Source organism: Prenolepis imparis, unplaced genomic scaffold (genome assembly GCF_030444845.1).
Source record: "Prenolepis imparis isolate NDT839.2.m4 unplaced genomic scaffold, iyPreImpa1.0 SCAF_161, whole genome shotgun sequence".
Lineage (NCBI taxonomy): Eukaryota > Metazoa > Arthropoda > Insecta > Hymenoptera > Formicidae > Prenolepis > Prenolepis imparis.
The window spans coordinates 24,118-50,388 of NW_028141319.1; the positions used below are offsets into that span (position 1 = coordinate 24,118).

Below are 26,271 nucleotides of genomic sequence, written 5' to 3' on the forward strand. Positions count from 1 at the left end.
ATGACTGAGAATACCTACGTGCTGCAACGAAGTATGTTAGATGGGTACGCCGACCACTTTAGAGTCACTGTGGCGCCTCCAAGCAACAACGATGGTGCTCCGAAAACCTCGTTACCGCGCATCAAGCTCCCGCAGTTTTCGGGCGCATACGCTGACTGGCCGTCGTTTCGGGACCTCTTTCAATCCGTCGTCGGTGAGAATACTTCAGCGTCCAACATCGAGCGCTTCCATTATCTCCGGTCTAGTTTGCAAGGGCAAGCTGAAAAATTAATTCGATCATTACCGGTCACGGGTGAGAACTATGACCGCGCGTGGGCGATCTTGTGCAAACATTTTGACAACAAGAAGGAACTTATCCGCTCCAATTTCGCCGCGTTCACCGCTGTGCCAAGGATGAAGGGAGAAAGCGCGGAAGAATTGAGCCGCATTCACAACGCCGTCACTACCGCCGTGAATGCACAGGAAAGCATAGGTCGCCCAATCAACACGCACGGAATGGACCTTTTTAATCACCTGGTCATCGAACTATTTGACGCACGCACTCGCTTGGAATGGGAGTCTGCCACATCGGACTCCGTCGAACCACCGCGTCACGAAGCACTTCTCGACTTTGTAAGCCGACGCACGTTAACACTTAACGCCGCGAAGCCAAAAGGCGTCACGAAGATCTACGGAGATTCAACACGAACCGCTAAATCACACGTCGCGAAGCACGGATCCGAAGCACCGCAGTGCACACTTTGTCGCGAGAGACACCCACTAATGACATGCCGCGATTTCAAGACCAAATCTGCTGCCGATCGAAAGACATTCGTCGAGACAAGCAGACTGTGCTTTAATTGCCTTGGGAATCACTTTCTCACGAGGTGCCAGTCGAAGAAGAACTGCTTCACGTGTAAGGCACGTCACCACACCATGCTGCACGACGCATACACTTCACAATCCCAACTTGAAGCCACGACACTTGCCACAGTGCATAGGAACGACGACAGGAAGGCAGTTCTCCTTGCAACCGCTCGTGTAAACATCGCTGATCGCCATGGGGCACTTCATGCCGTACGAGCTCTGATTGATCAAAGCTCCGAGGTATCGATCGTTTCCGAGACATTGGCGCAACGACTTCGCCTACCCCGTTCCCATTCGGACTTGTCCATCTTCGGGATTGGAGGAGCACGTCCTGGAACGACCCGCGGCAAGATCACACTGAACATTGCCACGAAGGTGACCGATGCCGAGCTCACGGTCGTGGCCTTCGTGTTGCCGCGTCTCTCTCTGCAACACGGCACCGCAGCGAAGTGCCAACGCAATTGGCCGCACATCCAGGGACTTCAATTGGCTGATCCGCAATATTTGGAGAACGACCCAGCAGAGCTGCTCCTGGGAGCAGAAGTTTGCTCTATAATATTTGAAGAAGGTCTGCGCAAGGGCGGACCGCAGATGCCCATTGCCCAGAAAACAATCCTAGGATGGATTCTCTCTGGAGGCTCCGACGCAGCATTTTCAGAAGATCACCGCCGCTCGTTTCAGTGCACCGCCGACCATGAATTGGTCGACCTTGTTACACGGTTCTGGGAGCAGGATCAGGAGCCTACCGCAAACACATATAAACATATATATTATACAAACATATATATAAACATATAAATATATATATATATTATATAACATATATATTATAAAATACATACCTTAGCCTTATTCTTGTCTTTCTCTTATATCTCTTCTATTTCTATCTTTTATCTTCTTTATGTTATTCTAAATGATTAACCGCAAACTGTCAAACTGTCAAACGATCTTAGTTGTGATTCAAGCCGCGAAGCAAACTTCGAGACAAACAATCAGCATCGCGGAAAAGAGGCTTCAAAACTTCGATACAAATTGAATTCACACAGTTAACATGCCTTTTTTAGAAAGGGATGTTAATGCTATTTAATGTCTCGATAGAATCGTCGAAAATGTTTAAACATTTGAGTACCGAATGATGTATTAAACTCTTTTGATGTCTAATTCAACATGTAAATTCATCATTTGTTTTAATCTAGAATCGAGAATATCAAAGAAAATGTGAGATCTTCATGTCTTTTTAGATCCTTATTATTTATAATATATTAACTTCATAAAATTTATATTCCTGCAGGCATAATCTTTATGTGTGTGTGTTATACTTTTAAAAATTGCTAAGTTACTTTATTCAAATTAATCTAAATTGAAAAAGAGTCAGAATTAATTTCAAGAATTAATAAGCAAATTTTCTGGATTTTGTTAAAAGATTTGTCATTAAAAGATTGTATTGTATTGTCTAATTTAAGATGTGTCACACACACACACACACACACACACACACACACAAATTAACGAATCTATTTGTCAGTAAAAAAACATTTTTTTCTTTATTGCTATTATCGCTTAATTAATCTTTCAGAGTGGCAAAGTTTTTGTTGAATAATTGTTTCTACATTTTTTTTTAAAGTCTGGCATGCAAATTTTGCAAACTCCTTTTCCACAATTATTTATTTTTATTGTTTAATGCAAAAATGTATCAGAATTGATTACCTTGTATGGATCTATAATGTTTCGCCTATAGTAATCTATAAACGTATACTTATATAAATCTAAATAAAGGATGCTTTCTAGATGCTCCTGAATGATGGCATCTGTGGCTATAAAGTAAGCCAATAGAAGTCCTTCATATAAGCAATGCGGACTAAAGGCAAAATTTTTTTTTTGATTGATTTGCATAACGTTATGCAGACAATCGATCGCGAACTCTAAACGCGCCTTCTTCAATGTTATATCTGGCGAATAGAAAAGATGAATAAAAAAAAAATCAATCAAAATTGAAAAGAAAGAAATGTTACAAATGAAATCACAATAAATTATAATAAAAATTAATAAATTAATCCTAACGATTAATCATATATGTAATTATAATAAATATGTTAAATGCAAAGTAAAATGCATTGAAATTCGAATATTATTTTGTATGTTGAGAATATTTTTTCTTATTACAATTTAATTTTATCTTCGAAATACGATGAAATAAACAATATATACATAGGCTGTTCATAATGAAATCGAACTTAAAAAAATCACCTAAATGCAATAGTGTAAAACCATCTTGTAATACTGTGTTATCGAATTCTTTATCAACTTTCCCATGAGTATGAGTATGTTATTGTTTTTAAATTATGTTTTATGATGGTTTTAATAAGGATGTGTTCAGTTTATGTGGCGATTTTTTAGACAAAAATGACGAAGACTTTAAAAAAACGTATATGTGTTAAATTTTGTTGAAACGTGAAAACCAAAACACTTAAAGTTTGACTTTTTATAGTCAGTCCTTGTATATAATTTAATAACAATCAAAAGTGAAAATGACAAGTAATTTTGCAAATGTATTCGTATTTATATTTATTAACATAACTAAATTTCAAACTAATATCTTTAATATCTAACAAACTCGAATAACTTATATTTCCGGCAAATAGAATAAATGCGAAATTCGATGGATAATTATTAACATAATATTTTTTATGTAACCTAATATTTAATACTTGAAAATGAAGAAATTAAATTCTACAATAATTCTATCCAGACCACTTAAGTCATATCTTAAAATTGAATCTATTTTGTGAATATCTGAAACGCGAAACAATTCATTAAAATATAATTAATGCCGATTTCGAGCAGATTTCGAGAAAAAAATACTAGTTTACAAATCTAACGAATTGCAAGATTCCTCGAGTCATGGCCACTAAATTACATCGAACTATAAGTTTATTTTACAAAATAATATATAAAATTATAACGCAAACAAAATTTGCCTATATTCTCGATTATTGTTTATTCGAAAAATCGACTGAAGAATTACATAGTTTTGTACAATAATATATTTTCGCCAATCATTAATCCTTCCATTATTTTAGAATCTTCCATTTCTGTGAAAATAACAAAAGCTGGAATAAATGCTGCGCATTGTAATTAATTGCTATCGGATGTAATTTTTGCAAAAGTAGTTAAGCCTAGGTTGAAATAATTATGTGCTCTCGATATATACTTGCCTGAGATTCTCCTAAACAATGTTCTAATCTGAAGCTGTTCTTTGGCTTTATATTTCATGTTTGATGAAGGAAAAACATTTCTATAGGGACATAACATGCGCAAATAAATACACACGAATATAATATACACACACATGCTCACACACAGATACACATTTGAAACATTAAATATATCATTTGATTTTAATGTTAAAAATTCAAGATTTTATTTATAATTATGTAAATAAATGTCATTACATATATCGTAATATAAAATTATGAAAATGTAAAGAAATTGATATGCACCTTTATATATATAGATATATATAGCATACGTCAAATAAAAATAATGTTAAATATTTATTATGGATTTTATTAATATTTGACACATGAAGAGGACCATAAAAATAAGACTTAAATATATGTCATATTATCGGATAAATAAATTTTAATATTAATAATAGCAATAGAAAAATTAAAATAGAATTAAGCACATCGCATGAATAGAAAAATTCATTTTTTTCTATTACATTATTATCGCTTAATTTATATTTTTATAAAAATCATCTAAACAGATTATATTTCCGAAAAAACTTTGAAAGATACGAGCTTCTTTTTTCATTAAATTTATAAATATAATATCAACCAAACATAAATTTAAATAACTCAAAATTTTAATTAATTTCATTGGTCTGCAATATTTTAAAACATGTTGCTCATAGAATATATCGCGCACGAAATAAAACTATGCTAATTAACATCGACAAAAAAGTGAATCGAGAAAGAGGAATTTTATATAGCTCCCATAATTACAAAATTCTCTAATAACTAAGAAATCTCTAATAATTTTTCTAGTTATGAAACTAAGAAAATAAAATAATTAAAATAATCCTAAATCATTTATTTTAATTATAAATATATTTAAATGTGACACATATCGTAAATATGGAATAATCAAATAATTAAGCTAGAGTTAAATTTTTCATAAAAATGCATTAATTCTTGCCCAAATAAGAAATTAAAAAACACTTCTCAGGTCTACATCTCTTTTTTTATTGTGGATTTATAAATCTGGACATTTCCGCCAGTTTAAAAAAAAGTTTATACAGTGAAAATCAATCTGCTTTACGCAAGCTTTAACATGCAATAAAAAATTTAAAAAAAATTTTTTTTTTTATAAACAAATTAATGTCACCTTGAATTTTTTAAATGGAACCATCATTTTTTTTATATAAATTGATTCCTCACAATATTCTGGATAAAAAATTATAAGGGTAGGATGGTCAAAAAGTGAATAGTTTACGAGATATTTTATATTTTAATCTTATAAAGGTGGTTCTCGTAACGATCGCCACGATTTTTGGGGTACTTACAATAATCTGACAAAAAATGTCATTAATCAGAAATTTACCAATTTGTAACCGTCAACAAATTTAACAATAATTTAATGATTGCATACAATTTTACTTTATGTAACATTTTAATTCAAAATTAACGATTTTAAAGCTTCTACAGCGTAATTCTTTGCTATCGAGGAAGTTCACTAAAAACGTAAATAGTAAACAGACTTGACTTTGACCTTATGTTACCATGTAGCTTAGCTATTAATCTGATCAGGAAATTTTTAGTATCAGTTTATCTAGTATCAATTTAGTGTGTCTAAAACTTGATATAATGAATCGCTATTGTAATACGGAAAAAGTAGATATGTTACTAGTATTCGGCGAGTGTAGAAGAAATGCACGCAATGAAGTGGCTTTGTACAGAGAACGATATCCGGATAGAGCTCATCCTTCTGCAAAAAAGTTTTTTTAATATTGAGCGTTCTTTACGTTTACATGGCACATTTCCATGTGGAAAACGTGTCAATCGTACTAGGCTAGTTATTAATGATAACAACGCCGCGTTAGTACTGGCCAGTTTTGAAGTTAATCCGCATACTTCTACTCGAGCAGTCGCTGCAGAAATGGATATATCACAAGCAAGTGTAATCAGAATTGCAAAGAAGAATAAGTATCACCCATTCAAAATGACATTAGTACAACACTTACACTTAACTGATGGTCCTCGACGCCTACAATTTATCGCATGGCTAATCGCTACTTACGAAGAAGACCATGAAGTTTTGAATAAAATAATGTGGACAGATGAATCAAAATTTACGAATAATGGTATTGTAAACCGTCATAATCAACATTTCTGGACAACGGAGAATCCGCATTGGACTCGTGTGCATAATTTTCAAAACAAAATAAGTATTAATGTTTGGTTTGGCATTTTGAACGGTTATTTAATTGGACCGTATCTTTATGAGGAAAACTTAACGTCAGATGGATATCTTCATTTTTTGCAATATTATCTGCCCCAACTTATGGAAGACGTTCCTTATGATACACGAAGAAGCATGTATTTTCAACAAGACGGATGTCCAGCACATAACGTAGTAATAATTCGAAATTATCTGAATACTATGTACGGAGATCGGTTGATTAGTACACATGGTCCATGTCGCTGGCCGGCTCGTTCACCGGATTTATCTCCACTAGATATGTACTTATGGGGGGATACTTAAAGTCAGTCGTATACAATGAAATAGCGATTAATAGTATCGATGATCTTCGAGAGCGCATAATAAGAGCGTGCAGAAGCGTTAAACGTTCCAGTTTAATTGATGCTACGCATAATAATTTATTGAAAAGAGCGGAACTTTGTTATATATATACTTTATATATATATATATATATATATATATATATATATATGTATTTAATATTTTTTTAAAAAACTTAAATCTTTTAATAAAATTTTTTCAAATAAACTTTCTGTACATGAAAACAAACTTAAATCAAAATTCAGCAACGTAATATAAAATGAATGCATATAAGTTTTGGCAAAATATAATGGACTGAAAAAACAAATTAAAATAATTAAAAAATGTAATATATAAATAAATATGTAATATCTAAAAATAAATTAATATTTAATATTAAAAAAAAAAATATTTTTTAAGATATTAAATAACATTAATATTAACTTATATATATTATATTTTTCAATTATTTTAATTTGTTTTTTCAGTCCATTATATATTCAAAACTTATATGCATTCATTTTTGTAATTGGAAGTATTGCTTGTTTTGCAGAATTTGATAAATTGTATCGAAGGCAGACACCAGTTATCATTATTAATACGTCAGAAATTGTGAGGCCGGCAGCTTCAAACATAATTGTATTATTTCTCTCATTAGACAAATTTTCATAAAAATAATCTTCTAAAAACATTGTCAGACATATTGCTATCATAATCTTGAAAATGATCAGATCTTTTTAAATGTCTACCTTTTGAAGTATCAATTGTATCAGAGATGTAGAGGTATGAACAAATGTATACATTTCAAATTCTGCAAAATAAGCAATACTTTAGTTGATTAAAATATTAGCCAGACCAAAATTAAATGAAATGTTACTAATTGTACAGTATATTAAAATACAATGTAATCCACCAGATGAAAGAAAGTCTTTCAATAGTGACATTTATAATGGTGAACTATATAAAAATTTGCATAATAGATCGTGCGACAGAATCTACTAATGCGCAAAGTAATACAAATTTAAATTTAATTAATTGATTTTGATTATTAATTGAGGGCGAGCGTGGTCTATAGAGTGCGAGCATGATCTATAGAGCCAAGGGTCCCGGGTTCGATTCCCGGTAAGACCAAAAATTATATTCGCTCGTTCTCCTCTCGGAAGGCAATGGCAAACCACCGAGAGTATACCTTGCCTAGTACACTTCTCTAAAAATGGTAAACAAAGATCATGGCCGTTCGGAACCGGCGTTTAAACTGTAGGTCCCATATACAATGTGTATAATCCACATGCGCAACACATGTATATGAAAGAGAAGTCGCCTAAGTCCGGAATAGACGGGCATGGCACGTGAAGAAGAAGAAGATTAATTGTTATGCCAGATTTCAAAAATTTTTCAGCCGATTTTACAAGTGTTGACAAATATAAATTCATAAATGCAATTTGGGTTCTGATTCTGAAATTCATAATGCAGCATAATATTTTTGAATCACAATTCAATAGGAAATTCACTTATAATTAATTGTAGTGGTCAGACGAACGTCTTTGAACTATGAAATAATGCTGCAGCACAGTATATACAGTAGCGCAACTCTCTCGATTTTGTGTTGGCCAAAATGGAGTGCGCATGCGCGAAGTAAGCGAGTTGCCCAGTAGTGCCATCTGAACTTCTCTTTCACTCACTCTTACTTGTTTCGGTCTCTCTCAGTCTCATTTAAATGCCTTAACACATTTAAATGCCCTCTTTAATTGCGACAATAATTCTCATGCCAATTTGGATAATAACCCAAATAGCACCGTACATCTTATGGACGTCCGTTTTACGTCCATTTTACTACCATACGTCCGTGGACATAATAAGGTCGTCCAATGTACATCCATACAAGGATATATATTGGCTGTATAAACGGACGTCCATTGGATATCCATTGGGCGTCCCTTTTATATAATTATATATAATTTATGAATATATACTGTACATCCAATGGACGTTTGTACATGGACTTATTTTGGACTTATCATTATTCATTTTTTTTGTCATCAAAAAAGGGTTTTATGTAAAGCATAGCATTACTTGTTACTTTTCCGTCACGTAAGGTATAGCTTCATATTTTCCGTCGTTATGTTTATAAAATTCTAATCGTGTATAGCAATTAAAATTTTTTTATGGCGCCATACATGCGTAATACCACACACTTGGGCCATGGTATTACGCATATATCACGCGATAAAAAAAAAGACTGCTATGTACGAGTCACGCGGATTGGTCAAGCGCGATCATGTGATCTGATTTGGCGGGTTCGTGCAGCGATAAGCAGCGCGCACGAGCCTACTCGTGTACCGGCGACTCTCCTTGGAAGTCTCAAGACACGTGTGTTCTCTCGTTCGAGTGATCTCAATATTTATATAAAACAGCCCATTTCTGGGCTACTCAGTCTCAACTGCAAAATACGGATACGGAGAATTGACAATGTAAGTATATATATAGTTTTATATGTATTTAATATATATAAATTTAGCAGATATTATTTTCATAACCTAAAAAGTCATTTCATTTATATAACGATACATTTTTTTTATTATTAGGCGAGAATAGAACATATATAAGCGTTATATATTAATTTATTTACTTATCACAATTATTAATCTTTTTAAAAATAAAATATATCAATATATTTTGTTATGAAAATGTGGTCGATATTGAGAATCTGTTCGAAAATAGCTAGAATATAAACTGTATATGTTCATAAAAGATATAGATATATTATTGCTACAGCTTTAAAATTAATTTATAGTTTTAGATGATATTTTTAATAAATTAACTTTTTAATAAACTAACAAAGTTAACAATATCCCATGCATAATACACATTTTAAGATTTTTACATATTGTATGTACTATAATTCTCTGTTAAGCTGCGGTCAAATAAGCTACGCTACAAATTCTTTAAAACATTCTATCTTTATTTTCCTGGAATAGAGAAGAAAAATAGAATGATGTTTTGAAGCATTTGTATCGTAGTGTACCATATAGCTTTAATCGTAGCCTTAATTATATGTGTTTGACTTAGCGCATTAACTCTAAATCTCCATAGAATATTTAAACTCATTCTTATTTTATATCTTCTTTAGAATAAATGCTCTTAAATCTATAAATTAAAACATTTTTTATTTTATATAGCTCTGGAAGAGGTGAAGGTTACTGGTACAGATTATTCTACTTCAAGAGTACACTGATACGTTGCCTCTAGGACTCTTGGAAAATAAGTGAATATGCCTAAGGTTTCTACCAAATATTACAGGCGAGCAAAAGCTAGTACAGATTCTTCGATAAATTCAGTTGAATCTGATCAAGCTTTTGCTCAATATTTTCATAATAATTTGATAAATAATGATATTAATGAACAATTAAATTGCATTAATTTAGATAATAATTTCAATAATATTGAATTTGATAATAATATATTAGAAAGTTTAGAAAATTCAGATGATGATACGTCTAATAATGATTTTATTAATGAAAGCACTTTAAATAACGAATTATTCAATAACGAATCTATTAATAATGATCATGAAAATTCCAATAATACAGCCAATAAATGTTCATTAGAATCACAACTTGCTACTTGGGCTTGGAAAAATTAAATTACTCATGTCGCACTTAACGAATTATTAACTATTTTAAAATCTAAACATGATGAATTACCTTCGGATGCTCGCGTATTAATGAAAACTCCTAGAAAAAATACATTAAAAATTGTTGAACCAGGATTTACATTATTATCATTTTGGTTTGAATAATTGCATTCAAAAATTATGTTTATTTGTGTCTTTACAAAATTTACGTGAAATAGAAGTTTACATAAATATTGATGGTTTACCACTTTTTAAAAGTTCGAATCAGCAGTTGTGGCCAATACTATGTAGTTTAGTTGAAAATCGTAATAAAGTAGGTATTGTAGGTATATATCACGGGGGAAAAAAGCCAGATGATGCAAATTTATTTTTGAAAGATTTTATTGCCGAAATGATCGAGCTATCAACGCACGGTATTATAATAAATAAAGAGAACAAAAGATTTAATTATCCCTTAAAAATTAAAGGTTTTATTTGCGATACTCCTGCTAAGGCGTTTATTAAATTTACGAAGGGTCACACCGGTTATTATTCATGTACAAAATGTGTTATAGAAGGGGATTATATTAACGGTAGAGTTTGTTTCTCGAATTTAAATAAATTCCGCGATAGAACCGATTCCGATTTTAGATCTAAATCTCAAGAAGACCACCACATAAATTCAAAAACTTCAGATCTTCAATTAATCAAAAATTTAGATATGATTCGTGATTTTCCTGTAGAGCCGATGCACTTAATTGATTTGGGCGTTACAAAAACTTTAGTGAGTATGTGGTGCACAGGTAAACCATCAATAAAATTGTCTTATGCACAAATTTCACAAATTTCTCATTTATTAACAAATCAAATTAAAAATATTCCGTTAGAATTTAATCGTAAACCAAGATCATTAGAAGAAAGTAGAAGATGGAAAGCTACAGAATTTAGACAATTTTTATTATACACAGGTCCTGTTGTTTTAAAATCTATACTTAATCGTGATAATTATCTTAATTTTGTCTTTAAATGTAGCTGTCACTATTTTATCATCTCAGCCTCATCATGTTAGATATTTAGATTACGCTAATTCTCTTTTTAATTATTTCATAAAAACTTATATAATTTTGTATGGCAAAGATAATTGTTCAATTAATATTCATAATTTATTACATGTATGCGATGATGTCAAAAAATTTAAAATGTTACAAGAATACAGTGCCTATCCCTTTGAAAATTTTATGCAAAAGATAAAAGGATACATTAGAAAAAAAGATAAACCATTGCAACAAATAATTAATCGTATATATGAAGAAAATTTTATGGAATTAAGTGAAGAAAATAATCTGAATTCGAAATTTAAATTATTAAATAAACATGATAACGGTCCTTTAGATCAATTTTTGTATACTAGTCAGTGGGAAAAAATGGTGTTTCCTAATTTTACTCTAAAAATAAAAAACCCAGATAATTGTTGCAGTTTAAATAATGGTGACATTGTTTTAATTAAAAATTTTGCTAGTAACGATAAAAATACAGTGATTATTGGAAATAAATATAAATCAAAAAAAGATTTTTATGCTGAACCATGTAAGTCTTCTGATTTGGGTATATATTTAGTAGAAAACATTGTTAACGATCTTCAAAGTTGGAATATAAATGACATATCGCATAAATGTATAAGATTAAATTTTAAAGATAAATTTGTTATTTCTCCCTTGCTTCATTCCATCTAATCAAATTTTATAATTTTAAGAATTTTACTTTTATATATTAAAAAATTTTAATGTAGAATTATTTAACTTCACAATTTATGTCACTTTACAATTTATTTTTATATTTTACAATTAAAATTATTTCAGATTATATTTATTAAGATTATATTTTACAATTACAATTTAAAAAAAATAGAAATAAATCATTTTTTTATTTTAAATTTATGCACTTCTTAGCATTTAAAAAAATGATGAATAATGTTCCAAAGAATATTATTATAATATTCAAAAATAATTGTTTTGAGAATATATCTGACAGTTTAATAAATTTTACAAAAAGAAAAAAAATTAGTCCCTCTGTTTGTTAACGGCTTGATTTTGAATATTTATAATATTTGAAATTATTAATTTGAAGTTGCGTACACAAATTGTTAATAATTTGCAGGAAAAAATGGCGAAGACATGGACAATTGTCATCTTTACAGATGAAAATACTGTGGAAGTAGTTCCAACGATACAAAATAACAAGTGTTATTGGCCGTCGCTTACATCTGACAAAATGAAATCTACAATAAAAAATCATGACGCACCTAATGATTCTTGGCCTTCATATCCCATCCGGCTTGTACGAAATGGAACTTTCGGTAAATATATTACTTATTGTGTTTTAATTGTATCAATTGACAAAAATCTATTTATTGCATTGTCGTAACGTTATACTTATTTTGTTCTAGCCAATTATTCCATAGCAGAAGAAAAATGCCGTAAGGCGGAATATTCGTCCGACATAAATTCAGATAGATCACTCGAAAATAAAAAAAGGGTGACAAAAAAAACATACGGCTCCTCATATGAGGAGGACAGTCTATCATCATCGGATGACAATAATAATTTATTGTCGACAAAATTGCCGACTCCTCCACATTTAACAAATAGTTCGTATACATTTATTTATTTGTTACATTATAGAAATTTTGTTGAAAATTAGCCATCTTATAAATCAAAAGACATGGTAGTATTTGGCGCTATGCTTTTTTACTTTTTAAAATAAAAGTATGAAATTAAGCTTGCATTATAAATAATAAATAATAATTTAGTTAAATATAGTTAGTTATTCTTTCTAAAAAAGGTAAATTTTTACGAATAAAATGAAACAGTAGCGAACATTTTATTAATTTAAAAAACACATTTAATCGTTTGGTCTTTCATGATTTTTTTCTTCCAGACACCAGTACTTCTATAAAAACTAAACCCCAAAAAAAGAGTGAAGCTACTAATAGCTTAGATGAATTACGAAATGAGAAACAAATGAACTTATCACAATCGATTGGTAAATTGTTTTTCATAATATAAAATTATTAATTACAACTATTAATTACTTTTTACAAAATGTAAAAGCTTAAATTTATTTTTTGTAAATTTTGTAGATAACGAATCCTTGAATGATAATGATCAACTATTCACAGAACCATTGACAGAATGTAAATGTTGTCCCCTACATATAAAACACAATTGTGGTATGTATGTGTTGAGGAAACAACCTGAGTTACCGACGGGACGTCAGTATAGAGAGCGCTCGAGGAGATCACGTGATCCCCGATCGGGGACGTCCCTGGCTCTCTGCACGTTGTCTCGCCTTTTTGGTTATGTGACATGTGCGACACGTTTCTCACGGTGCAAGTACTGCGTATAATCTAGCGATTTCGAGAAATCATCTAAGCTTCGTCCGATTGGGGACAAGTGTGTGCAGCCTCTCGACTCAGAGATCAGGCAATCGTGAAAAATCTAGCCGCAAGGTGAGGGAGAGTGTTAAAACTCTCCTAGAACGAATTCAGCCTCCCCTTTCCAGCCGTAAGGTGACGAGTCTCAATTCGACTCTACTTCTCTCAGTCTCTGCCGACGACCCCTCACGTCAGGGCGAGGTGTTGGAAGTGTTGGAATCAACCTACATTTCTGTGCAATATTCTAAAGGTAATTAGTCCCAGTTCGACTACAATACTGACGTCACATTTGGCCGTTGACCCCCACCCACGGGGAGAGGTGTGCGTGACAAAAGATCTATCACATTTGGCCGTTGACCCCCACCCACGGGGAGAGGTGTGCGTGACAAAAGATTTATCATGCTCAAACAACTTAACGGTGATATTGCTCTAATACTCTCTCTTTACAGTACAAATAACTTATTTTATTTTCTGTTTATAGCTTTATCTATTTGACGTAAAGAAAATGTGCCATAACAATGAAATTATATTTTTGATAATTATAGAAAGCATGCATTATATTTCAATGCAAATTAGTAGATAGATGTATGTACATCATCGTCCGTTCCTATAAAGTTTATTAGATATTTCTAATTAATATTATCTGACTACGCAGAAAGAAACTTTGAGTTATTATGCTGCGTTAAACTAAATTCTTATTCTTTATGTGCTAAGAAGTTTGCGTGGCAATTTTAAAGAGATTTATACCTTAATTTATTACCTTTTTTTATAAAAGATTTAAGTTGAAAAGGCACATATAACGCATATTATTATCACGTAAATATTTGTTAAGTCGAGTTATGTGATTCTTAAGACATTTAATTTTATGTAAACAAGTGTATGTTCTATGTCACATGTTATCTATGTTATACTCATATAGAAATTATAAGGTGTTTAATCTCAATTACATAGTCATTTATTTAAAGCAATTCCTTGCAGCTTTCTCACATCTAGATTTAGACGAATTAAGACCAGCGGAGCCCGAATAGTCATTGTCATAACAGTATGTTATTTGCAATCGCCGAATTTCTCCATTGCCCGAATTTTTTTTATCAACGCAATGTGGGTAAGTTTAAATATCCACAACGCATTCTGGATATTTATTTTGGCCACTGAACGTTGGAAAACAACGCGTTGTAGTCGAAATAAATACCCAGAACGCGTTGTGGAGCTTAAAGTTTACTCATATCGCGTCGTGATTTAAAAAATCAGATAATGGGCAAATTCGGCGATTGTAAGTAACATATATATTTAATGTACAGTTATTTTTTATATACTTATTATTAATCTTTTTATAAATTAATGAATTTATTATCATAATTACATGTTCGACAATTGATTGATAAATATATTAAACTCTTTTCAGAAAAATATTTTAAAGAAATCATTCGACAACAAAATGTACTTAAAGCCAGCATGTGGCAATATACGGATTCTTTGCAAGAATTAACCACGTCTGTCAATCGTATTCTTACGAACGATAAGGTGACTCATCAAGTGGAGGAAGAAGCTTCATTTTTCACAATGTTTGATTTTCCTTTAAAAAACGAGGAAGACCTAATCCGTGTCGATGAATATCTCAAGAAAAAAATTTTAACGTTGCGGTAATTTTTTATAAATGTCTATTTTTAAATATATGTTACATTTTTAATTTCAGTGTTACACGTACTTTATTAATTAATAAAAAATTTCAGATTAATATATTTTTTTTATTTTAAATTTTACAGATGAATGAACTTTCTAAAATTGGCGGAAAGTCCATATACAATTTTACGCAAAGAGCTTTAAATATGTTAATTACAAACGACCTTGCAACAACCTATAGCTGGTTAGGAAGGCGGGCCAAGAAAACATTTAAAGAGTTAAAATTAGCGGATTTGATAATTGGTAAATAACTTTTTAGATTATCTTTTACTTTACGTTCTTATTCATATTTTTCCTTCGTAGATTATCAAATCACTTGTAATAGATTTTTTTCGATTGGTCACTTTTATTTGGTTTTTAATATAATAAATGATTCATTAGAGAGTTAATAGTATATATATATGTATATATTTAATTTAATTATATATAATTACGTATATTTATATATATTTAATTATATTTAAAAAAACTTTTAAAAAATTAGCATTTTTTCAATCTTAATATTTTTAAAAATATCAGACTTTTTATTTTTATGTAACTTATTTAACAATTTTTATTTAACTTATTTAATAATTAAATTTGAATTAATTACAATTAATTATAAAATAAATATTATACGAAGAATTGATCAAAACATTGGTATAATTATATATAAAATAAAGAATCGAGAAATAAATATAAAATATAAAAATAAAATATAAAATAAAACAAAAATATATAATATGTAATAAATATAAAAAATATATCTCTATATATAAGTGCCGTTCGTCTGTATGTATGTACGCGAACTACTACATTTATGGACCGATTCTCTCGAAATTGGTACCAAAGTGTTGCAAATTCTTCGGGGAAGGCTGCTATGTGGTTTTTTTTTTAATTTTTATGCACCCACGCATCCACCCACGCGCATGCGCATTTATGGACTGATTTTCACGAAATTGGTACCAAAATTTCGCAAATTTTTCGGGGATGGCGACGATGGTGGTTTTTCTAAGTTTTACATCTCCACCCACGCACCCACCCACGCATTAACACATTTAATGACCGATTTTCACGAAATTGGTACCAAAATTTCGCAAGTGTTGCAAATTTTTGGGGGATGGCTGCTATGTGGTTCTTTTTTTAAGTTTTGCCCACCCACGCACCCACCCACGCATCCACCAACGCGCATGCGCATTTATGGACCGATTTTCACGAAATTAGTACCAAAATTTCGCAAAATTTTCGGGGATGGCGATGATGGTGGTTTGTTTAAGTTTTACATTCCCACTCATCCACCTACGCACTCACCCACGCACTCACACATTATTGACCGATTTTCACAAAATTAGTACCAAAATTTCGCAAATTTTTGGGGGATGGCGAAGATGGAGGTTATTTTAAGTTTTACACATTCACCCACCCACCCACGCACCCACCCATGCAATTACACATATCATAAACTTTCGTGAAAATCGGTCAATAAATGTGTGAGTGCGTGGATGGCTGAAGGCCACTTGGAAAGAGGGTGTAAAACTTTGTAAAATTAAAAAAAAACCGCCATCGTCGTCATCCCCGAAAAATTTGCAAAATTTAGGTACCGATTTATAGCAAATCGGTCAATAAATGTGTAACGGTCGCTTTTCGCGAGCTCGGAATAACTCGGTCGGGATCAGGGCTCGTAAAAAGGGTGAGACAACGAACGTAACGGTTATTGGTAACAATAGTAATTTATTAATTTAGGTGTCGGTATGTACAAGTGTGCGTGTGTGTGCGTGTGTGGGTGTGTAACGCCGGTCGTTAAAGCCCGTGTATTATGCGGGTCTTTAAATCGCTTCGATTGTGTTTACGTCGCCCGCGAGACGCGGGGTCGGCGCGGCGAGCGGGGCGCTCGGTGTTGTCGCGGCGCGAGTCGGCGCGAGTAGAAAAACGCGTCAGCTGAGAGCGGCCGCTCTCTTCGATATATCGAAGAGAGCGCAATCGAACGGCGCGCGTATTAGTCGGATTTCGCGGACCGTGATTTCGGCGTGGACGCGACGAATCGGCGTGTCACGGCCGTCCGTATGGGTGGCGGGGGGAGGAACGCACTGACGGTCGAGAACCCTCGACGGAGGCGGCGGAGCTCCACCCGCTGACGTCAGCGCGCTGTTTGCGGGGTGCGGTCGGAAACCCCGGACTCCCGAGAATAGCTCGGGGGAGACAGAGTACCCTCTACCTCGAAGTCGGGGGACGGTGGAGGCGGAAGCCGGAAGTTCGGAGCACGGAGATTATCTCCGCAGAGGCAGCGTACGCGTCTACCTCGGACTCTTTTTCCGGGCGGAAGGATTCTCCGATACGACGGAGTCGGAACGGTATCTGAGAGAGCTCTTATCGTGAGCTCTCTTTTTATATGGATCGAGTAACGGGATCGGAGGCTGGATCGAAGTAGGGGAAGTAGGGGTGATACGACTCGGTTTATTTCGGCGCGCGTCGGGCGCTTTCGTGGAATCGTATTTAACGGTTGGATTAATTAATTGTGGCGCTCCGCGCCTGCTGCCCTGCCCGGCCGGTGTTCGCCGGGCGCAGCCTTCCGACGGGTGAACGGTCGGGAACGATGCGGGGGGGCATCGTTACAAATGTATGGGTGCGTGGGTGGGTGGGTAAAGGTGTAAAACTTAAAAAAAACCACATAGAAGCCATCACCTAAAAATTTGCAAAAGTGCGTAGGTGGGTGCGTGGATGGATGGGTGGAGATGTAAAAATTAAAAAAAAAAAACATCTGTCTCCGTAACATTAAAAACCATGTGGTACCTGTTTCACGAAAATCAATAAATAAATGTAGAAGTAATTCGCGGTCAAACAGACAGAACAACTAATTTTCTTTGCTAAAGCAGGTTTTATACAGGCTTTGAGGACCGCGCGAAGCGCGGTCGGAAACGCTAGTAATAAATAATATAATAAATAGATGTAAAGAAATAAATATAAAAAATGTTTAACAAAGTGCATATTATTTTAGATAAATGTACAATCTATTTACAATTTTTTAAATATTTTTATCTTGTTTTTATATTACAGGTTCTGTTCAAAGAAGCATCCCGAATTCTACAAACAAAGAGTGTGAAGAAGCAATTCAAAAATGGCTAAGAAGAGCCAAAGAACGCAGCAATAATAATAAAAAACGTGGAGAGAATAATATTGATGATATGGAACAAAATAATCTTTAATTATACACACAAGTTACTGTGGGAGAAATGGTGCAGAAACTGCATCAAATGTTAAAAATCAGCTGGATTCTGGAGCTCAGCATTTAAAAAACCTCCATTAGCAGCAACGTACCTGAGAAATTCGTAATTAATCGTAGTAATAAATATGTAGTGCAATATAATAAATAGTGCAGTGATAATTAATATGTACTGTGATAAAATATATATATATATATATATATATATATATATATATATAAGACCCCAGATAACACCCCTACAATTTTGGCGGCAATTATCCAACACGAACACGCGTAAAACGTGTAAAAACAACACGCATAGATGCATACATACAACACACGTGTGTTCTTATTTTACACACGATGAAACGTGTAAAAAGTGTCTACAGAATAACACGCTTAAAATGTGTAAAAGTAACACACTTGTTTTTGCAGTGTACGCTTGTTAATTAATCGCCGATTGTTATATATCTATCTAACTAAAAAGAAGGACCAATAAAGTGTAAACCTGTTCAATTCAAATAAAAGTGTATTTTAAAAGAAAGAGAAGAGTACAACACTCCGAACTTCCTACGAAGTCCTGCATGACCCGAGGATCCCTATCCTTAAATTCGGCGCAACACCAGTGCCGTGGAGCGGCACAACAAAATTGGTGACAGCGGTGGGATTGCGCCGACGGACCGTTAGGACCAGCAGGAACCTGAAGACCAGAAAACAATACAAAAGTATTAGAAAAATCAGGCACGTCGAAATAATCGACGGACAACATAGAAAGCAGTATATTAAAAATTAAGACCGGCAATACACACACATACACAACATGTGAAAGCAGGTACGCTAGTTAGAAAAAACAGCTGACGGAAATAAGCAGAAGCCACAGTACAGTGAGAGAGAAGGACGGACAACGCAAGCAGTACGAAGAGCGATAAGCAAACAGCTGAGAGTCGACTAGAATTGCCAACGTTTCAAGGACAACGCTGACCTGCGACAATCTCACGGAAAACGCGTCATCACCGAGCGACGACCTGCCGTATCAAGCACGAGCACCGAGCCGCCAGCCGTTACCAGCCCACGAGCGATCAAGTTGCATCAGCAGCAGCCAAGCCGTACCGAGCGATAAAGAGCGTAAAGATGCGAGCCTTAATACTGTAAGTCCGATCCTTATAATATTTCTGCGTGAATGTCGGAAGGACACGAAACCCCCCCGACAACCGATATTAAACAAGTGGTTACATAGCGATTCCGCGAAGCGAGCGATTCAAGCGTTACCAATAACTTTGGAAAATCTCGAGCGAGTTTGTAGAAAATTAGAGAGCGAATATTCAAACGAAAGCGAAGTTGAATTACCCGCGAACGTCACCGTTAAACGCGAGTTTCCCTTCGATAGCTTTGACGAAAGCGTACTAAAGGCACGAACTGACAGTGGGTGCGAAACTAACTATTATAAAATACTCTTGTAAAGGGAAATCAACCCCTCTAGCGTCGAGAAATAAGCCCGAGGTTATTCAATGTCGAAACGACCGAAAAAACGCGTCTCATTTAAACCACGGAGCGGACCAGCTCGACTTAATCGTAGATTCGGTTCCGTAACGCCCATACAAGTAGCCGAGGAAGCGGTACGCGACATTCGCGATAACGTACGCGCAAATTTAGATAGACGTTACTCAGGCGCTAGCTCGCCAGAATCAGAAGCCGAACCGATCGAGGAAAACGTACGTCCTTCTAATATAGACGAAAGAAGACGTCTTTCGGATCGCGCGTCTTCTGAGCGAAATTCGGTTAGGAAAAACTATTCTCCCGTATCAGTCGACGATAGCGTCTTAGGCACGCAAAGCGAGGACGATATGAGACGAAAGACCCTCCGACGCGGAATGCTCCCTCTGAAGATGTGTAATGCCGCCGCGTGTTATGCAGACACCGGACATCCAGTATTCGACCCGAATAACGCCCTACTCACTGAACTCGTAAAAGGATTTCGGGAAATGAGAACCGAATTAGATTCCTTGCGCGACCAAATACACGATCGCCCTGCAAATACGAGAGAAGTTCGACAGACGCGAAACGGGTACCGCCCCGAGGGCAACCGATACACGGATCGCCGCGAAACATACAACAACGACCCCAACGCAACGTACACGTACGGAAGATCCGAAAATGATATTAGGAACGTAATACCTCTTCGCAATATTTAACCTTAAAAGAAGCAAGGACAATGATCCCAGACTTGGACGGAACTTCGCAACAAAAACTCCAAAAGTTTTTAAACGCGTGCACATATGCCATGCAAAACATAAATCCCGCGGATGAAAAGTCATTAATTCAAGCAATACTATACACAAAATTAGACGGAAAGGCCATGCAAGATTTCGAAACGCATGATATTCAAACTTACGAAGAAATCAAACAACAATTAGAAGCATCCCTGCTTAAAAAATCCGATAAAAAACGATAAAAACAGATTCAAATTTGATTGAAATTTAATATAAATTAGTCGTAAGCTATCGTTTCAATCGGACTCATGTTTCTGATGAGATATAAAAGCTATCTATTTCTATCGCTTTCAATATCTAATTAAATAATATCTTCTTTAAACATTTAAATATTTATCAGAACGTATATGTTTTTTTCATATATAAACTATCGATTTATCTAATTCAATCAACCAATTACGAGACTTGATATTTATATGAATGCATATATATCTTTTTCTATCATTTAGTGCATCTATATTATTCAATACACGTTATCCGAAAGGCTAACTATCGTTCTTTATACGACATATTCGTACATGATATAATTTAAATAAATAATAATAATGGAATATAGTGAAAGGCCAACTAACGAGCAAATAAATAGATATAATATTTATACAAAGATACAAAACCGGTCTGTTACTATGGAACTCGCATTTATATTGATTGACAAATACATTCAAACTGACAAAATTTGGACAAATCCTTTCTCGCCTTCAAACGAAGAATGGGTTTAAAATCTCTCATTACTAACAAAAGCGTTCCATAATGATAAGATGGGAAATGTTATTCTTGCTGTGCCTCTCAGAAAATACACCGATGTTAAAATATTGATGATATTTCGCTCGTCATGGTCGTTTGATATACTTTAATTATTATATTATTTAAGCGTTTGTTTAAGTTAGAATTTGTACTGAGGAAGACTAAGTAAGTCGAAACGTCTACAAGTTAAGAATTTACATGTTATTAATTTTAAGAGCATGATTAAATGAATTTATTATTTTATATTATATCTATTTATTTGCTCGTTAGTTGGCATTTCACTATATTCCATTTGTTTTTATCAATCGGCTTTTATATATATAATACCGTTTATGCTCTGGTTTCCGTGTCGAGCTTTTTAATAATAGTCTGAAATTACAGGGCGCTTTTTTAAAGAAGGAAAATCAATAATAATCATACGAATATGTCTGAAAGAAACAGTATTAGTACATAAAGATAATAAACAATTATAACTTTAAAAAAGATGTGGAACATAATTGAAAGTGTAATTGTGAGAACATACAGAATTTGTAGGATTGATTAGCAAATAAACCTCTTGTATTTAAACATGTAAAAAACAATACTGGATGTAAAACAATACAACTATAATTCTGATAAAGTAACTATTTTTAGCATAATCAATTCGAATCAATCTCTTCTCAAGTAACTAAATAATGTTTATAATAAGATACATCCAATTCGAATAAGTAATGTAATGTATGAACTTAAGCTCATCAAATCCTTTAATTAAAATAATAATGTTAGTCTTGACAAACCTTTTAGATAATTTGAAGATATAATAAATGAGAGCGAAGCTCAATATGTATAATAAATCATATGATAAATGAGCAAAGTTCAACATGTGTAACAGAAAAACATATAATGAATGAGAGCGAAGCTCAATATGTGAGACAAAACATATAATAAATAAGAGTGAAGCTCAACATGTGTGATAATATACATAAATAAATAAGAGCGAGGCTCAACATGTGTAATATACATATAATAAGTGAGAGCGAAGCTCAATATGTGTAATAAACATATAATAAATAAGAGTGAAGCTCAACATGTGTGATAATATACATAAATAAATAAGAGCGAGGCTCAACATGTGTAATATACATATAATAAGTGAGAGCGAAGCTCAATATGTGTAATAAACATATAATAAATAAGAGCGAGGCTCAAAATGTGTAATAATATACATATATAAATAAGAGCGAGGCTCAACATGTAATAATATACATATATAAATAAGAGCGAGGCTCAACATGTGACCAAACAGAAAGAACAATAATAAGAAAAGTTATATATGGTTAATCAAAGGTGTCTCAACAGATTCTAATTTTCTAATACGTACTAAAACAATAGATATGAGATATATTGTAGAACGATATTTATAATGAAATAACTTTCTATTAACAATAAACCAAAAGATTAATCAAATAAACGTTAATATTTCCTTGAGACAGTTGAAACTCGAACAATATCCATCTTCGTTGCCTTAGTGAACCATATTTACAAAGGACAACTATTTTCTTTATAATGAATTTGTTACCTGGAAATGAAGAGAAACCGTTCGGCTTGATCAGAGCCGAACGAAAGTTGCTGCCCAATCACGGTAACCGAAGTTAACCGATGATAGCAAAATTATTTGTTGCTGGCACTCAGAAAATACGCCGCAACAGGCACTGCCAATGGCGGACACTAAGGTCGCCCCTTTGAAGCTCGAAAGCTTCCCTTTGGTATGTTGCTGCCCTCAATGTATAGGATCTCAAAGATCGAAAATGGCAAGAATTTGGCACCGAAGGAATCATCCAAAGATGATGTCTTATTTTTGTTGCTGCCCTTTAGGAATCTTATGGCACTTAAAACTACTTAAAGCGGAGAGCGAAAGAAAACACGTCCGTACTTCTTGTTGCCAGGAAGAAGACGGAAAACGGAAGCCAGCCGCTCGCTTGTCTTAACAGCGACAGCGCTACCACGAGGTAGCACTGTCGGTAATTTTGACCGACAGATGAACCATGGTGTGATCGGAGTCGGTATCGTCGTATGATTCCGTAACACCATTATTATTATTTATTGCGTTGCATTATACGAGCCTTTTTGTTTTTTTGTTTTTTTAGATATAATATAATATAATAAATTCATTTAATCATGCTTTTGTTATTAATTTTAAGAGCATGATTAAATGAATTTATTATATTATATTATATCTATTTATTTGCTCGTTAGTTGGCCTTTCACTATATTCCATTATTATTATTTATTGCGTTTGCATTATACGAGCCTTTTTGTCTTTTTGATTTATAATTTAAATAATAAATATACGATTAAATTCATCAAGTTATTCATGTATGAATATACAGTATAAAGAACGATAGCCAGTCTTTCGGATAATGTATATAGAACAATATAGATGCGCTAGACGACAGAAAACGATATAATCTAAATAATAAATATACGATTAAATTCATCAAACTATTTATGTATGAATATGCCGTATAAAGAACGATAGCCAGCCTTTCGGATAATGTATATATAGAACAATATAGATGCGCTAGACGACAGAAAACGATATAGTCTAAATAATAAATATACGATTAAATTCATCAAAATATTTATGTATGAATATGCCGTATAAAAAACGATAGCCAGCCTTTCGGATAAGGTATATATAGAACAATATAGATGCGCTAGACGACAGAAAACGATATAATCTAAATAATAAATATACGATTAAATTCATCAAACTATTTATGTATGAATATGCCGTATGAAGAACGATAGCCAGCCTTTCGGATAAGGTATATAGAACAATATAGATGCGCTAGACGACAAAAAACGATACAGTCTAAATAATAAATATACGATTAATTTCATCAAGTTATTCATGTATGAATATACAGTATAAAGAACGATAGCCAGCCTTTCGGATAATGTATATATAGAACAATATAGATGCGCTAGACGATAGAAAACGATATAATCTAAATAATAAATATACGATTAAATTCATCAAACTATTTATGTATGAATATGCCGTATAAAAAACGATAGCCAGCCTTTCGGATAAGGTATATATAGAACAATATAGATGCGCTAGACGACAGAAAACGATATAATCTAAATAATAAATATATGAATAAATTCATCAAACTATTTATGTATGAATATCCCGTATAAAAAACGATAGCCAGCCTTTCGGATAAGGTATATATAGAACAATATAGATGCGCTAGACGACAGAAAACGATATAATATAAATAATAAATATACGATTAAATTCATCAAACTATTTATGTATGAATATGCCGTATAAAGAACGATAGCCAGCCTTTCGGATAAGGTATATATAGAACAATATAGATGCGCTAGACAACAAAAAACGATACAGTCTAAATAATAAATATACGATTAATTTCATCAAGTTATTTATGTATGAATATGCCGTATAAAAAACGATAGCCAGCCTTTCGGATAAGGTATATATAGAACAATATAGATGCGCTAGACGACAGAAAACGATATAATCTAAATAATAAATATACGAATAAATTCATTAAACTATTTATGTATGAATATGTCGTATAAAGAACGATAGTTAGCCTTTCGGATAACGTGTATTGAATAATATAGATGCACTAAACGATAGAAAAAGATATATATGCATTCATATAAATATCAAGTCTCGTAATTGGTTGATTGAATTAGATAAATCGGTAGTTTATATATGAAAAAAACATATACGTTCTGATAAATATTTAAATGTTTAAAGAAGATATGATTTAATTAGATATTGAAAACGTTAGAAATAGATAGCTTTTATATCTCATCAGAAACATGAGTCTGATTGAAACGATAGCTTACGACTAATTTATATAAATTTCAATCAAATTTAAATCTGATTTTTTGGAATTTTTAACTATAATAAATAATAAATTAATAACAAATTATAAGTAGGTATTATGTTTATTGCAATTCGATTGTATTTGGCAATTCACATACATAACAATCATCAACATCAATAAATATCATTTTTTGCTTAATCTCTTCAACTGAAGTTACTATTATATTCTTTTCCTTTTCAACCACTCTTATTAAATGTAACATTGGTACATTCTCTTTGATTGGAGCAACTACAATTTTTCGAACTGTCATGTAACATTGTTGTTCAATTAAAACAAACTTTGTAATTTGTACAATAGTATTATTTTTCAATTTAACTATAGTATCATCCGTTTTTTTTGGCCGATCGTACAAAGTACTGTGAAGTATTATGCCTTTAAATACACATCTATTAAAGACAAGACCATTAAGCAAAGGTTCTTCCGCAGTGTCTGTTATATTTGTCAATGGTATACCATGACCACTAAATGTAATACCATTTTTAGCAGTTGTATATTGCGTTAATCTTCGATATTCGAATAAAGTTTTGCAATACTGATAACTATCATCGATGTTAAATGCGGCAGTGGCTACAGAATGTCGATATATCATAAGCTGCAAATGTTTATCTATTATTTGATTTCGGATGCCTTTCGGCCCATTTACATATTGTTTTAAATAAAATATGTTGCTTTCGTATGGAAATGTTGATGTGGCCCAGATTTTCTAACAGATTATACCAGATGCAATAATGAATGCATATTAAAAGTAATTACTTCTTCTCCATAAAATATTTCACATTCACCTACAAATCTTACTAAATCTAACT

General features: G+C 33.0%; 2 protein-coding genes and 1 long non-coding RNA gene across 4 annotated transcripts; all 3 read left to right on the forward strand.

The window, feature by feature from the left end:
• LOC145947839 (uncharacterized) lies at positions 1-9,865 on the forward strand. Its single transcript, XM_083057614.1, has 3 exons — positions 1-1,565; positions 5,919-6,211; positions 9,810-9,865. The coding sequence occupies exons 1-3, from the start codon at positions 1-3 to the stop codon at positions 9,863-9,865; spliced, it is 1,914 nt and encodes a 637-aa protein (XP_082913740.1).
• Positions 9,866-12,376: 2,511 nt separating this feature from the next.
• Positions 12,377-12,943, forward strand: LOC145947840 (uncharacterized). The gene is made up of 2 exons (XM_083057615.1): positions 12,377-12,599; positions 12,690-12,943. Exons 1-2 carry the CDS (start codon positions 12,407-12,409, stop codon positions 12,941-12,943), a joined length of 447 nt encoding a protein of 148 aa, XP_082913741.1. The 5' UTR covers positions 12,377-12,406.
• Positions 12,944-14,900: 1,957 nt separating this feature from the next.
• Positions 14,901-18,601, forward strand: LOC145947837 (uncharacterized). 2 transcript variants are annotated; one of them, XR_014427246.1, is made up of 3 exons: positions 14,901-14,949; positions 15,082-15,319; positions 18,393-18,601. It is a non-coding gene; the product is annotated as an uncharacterized LOC145947837 (long non-coding RNA). The 2 variants fall into 2 exon arrangements; XR_014427247.1 differs by lacking the exon at positions 18,393-18,601 and adding an exon at positions 15,443-15,642.
• Positions 18,602-26,271: the final 7,670 nt, after the last annotated feature.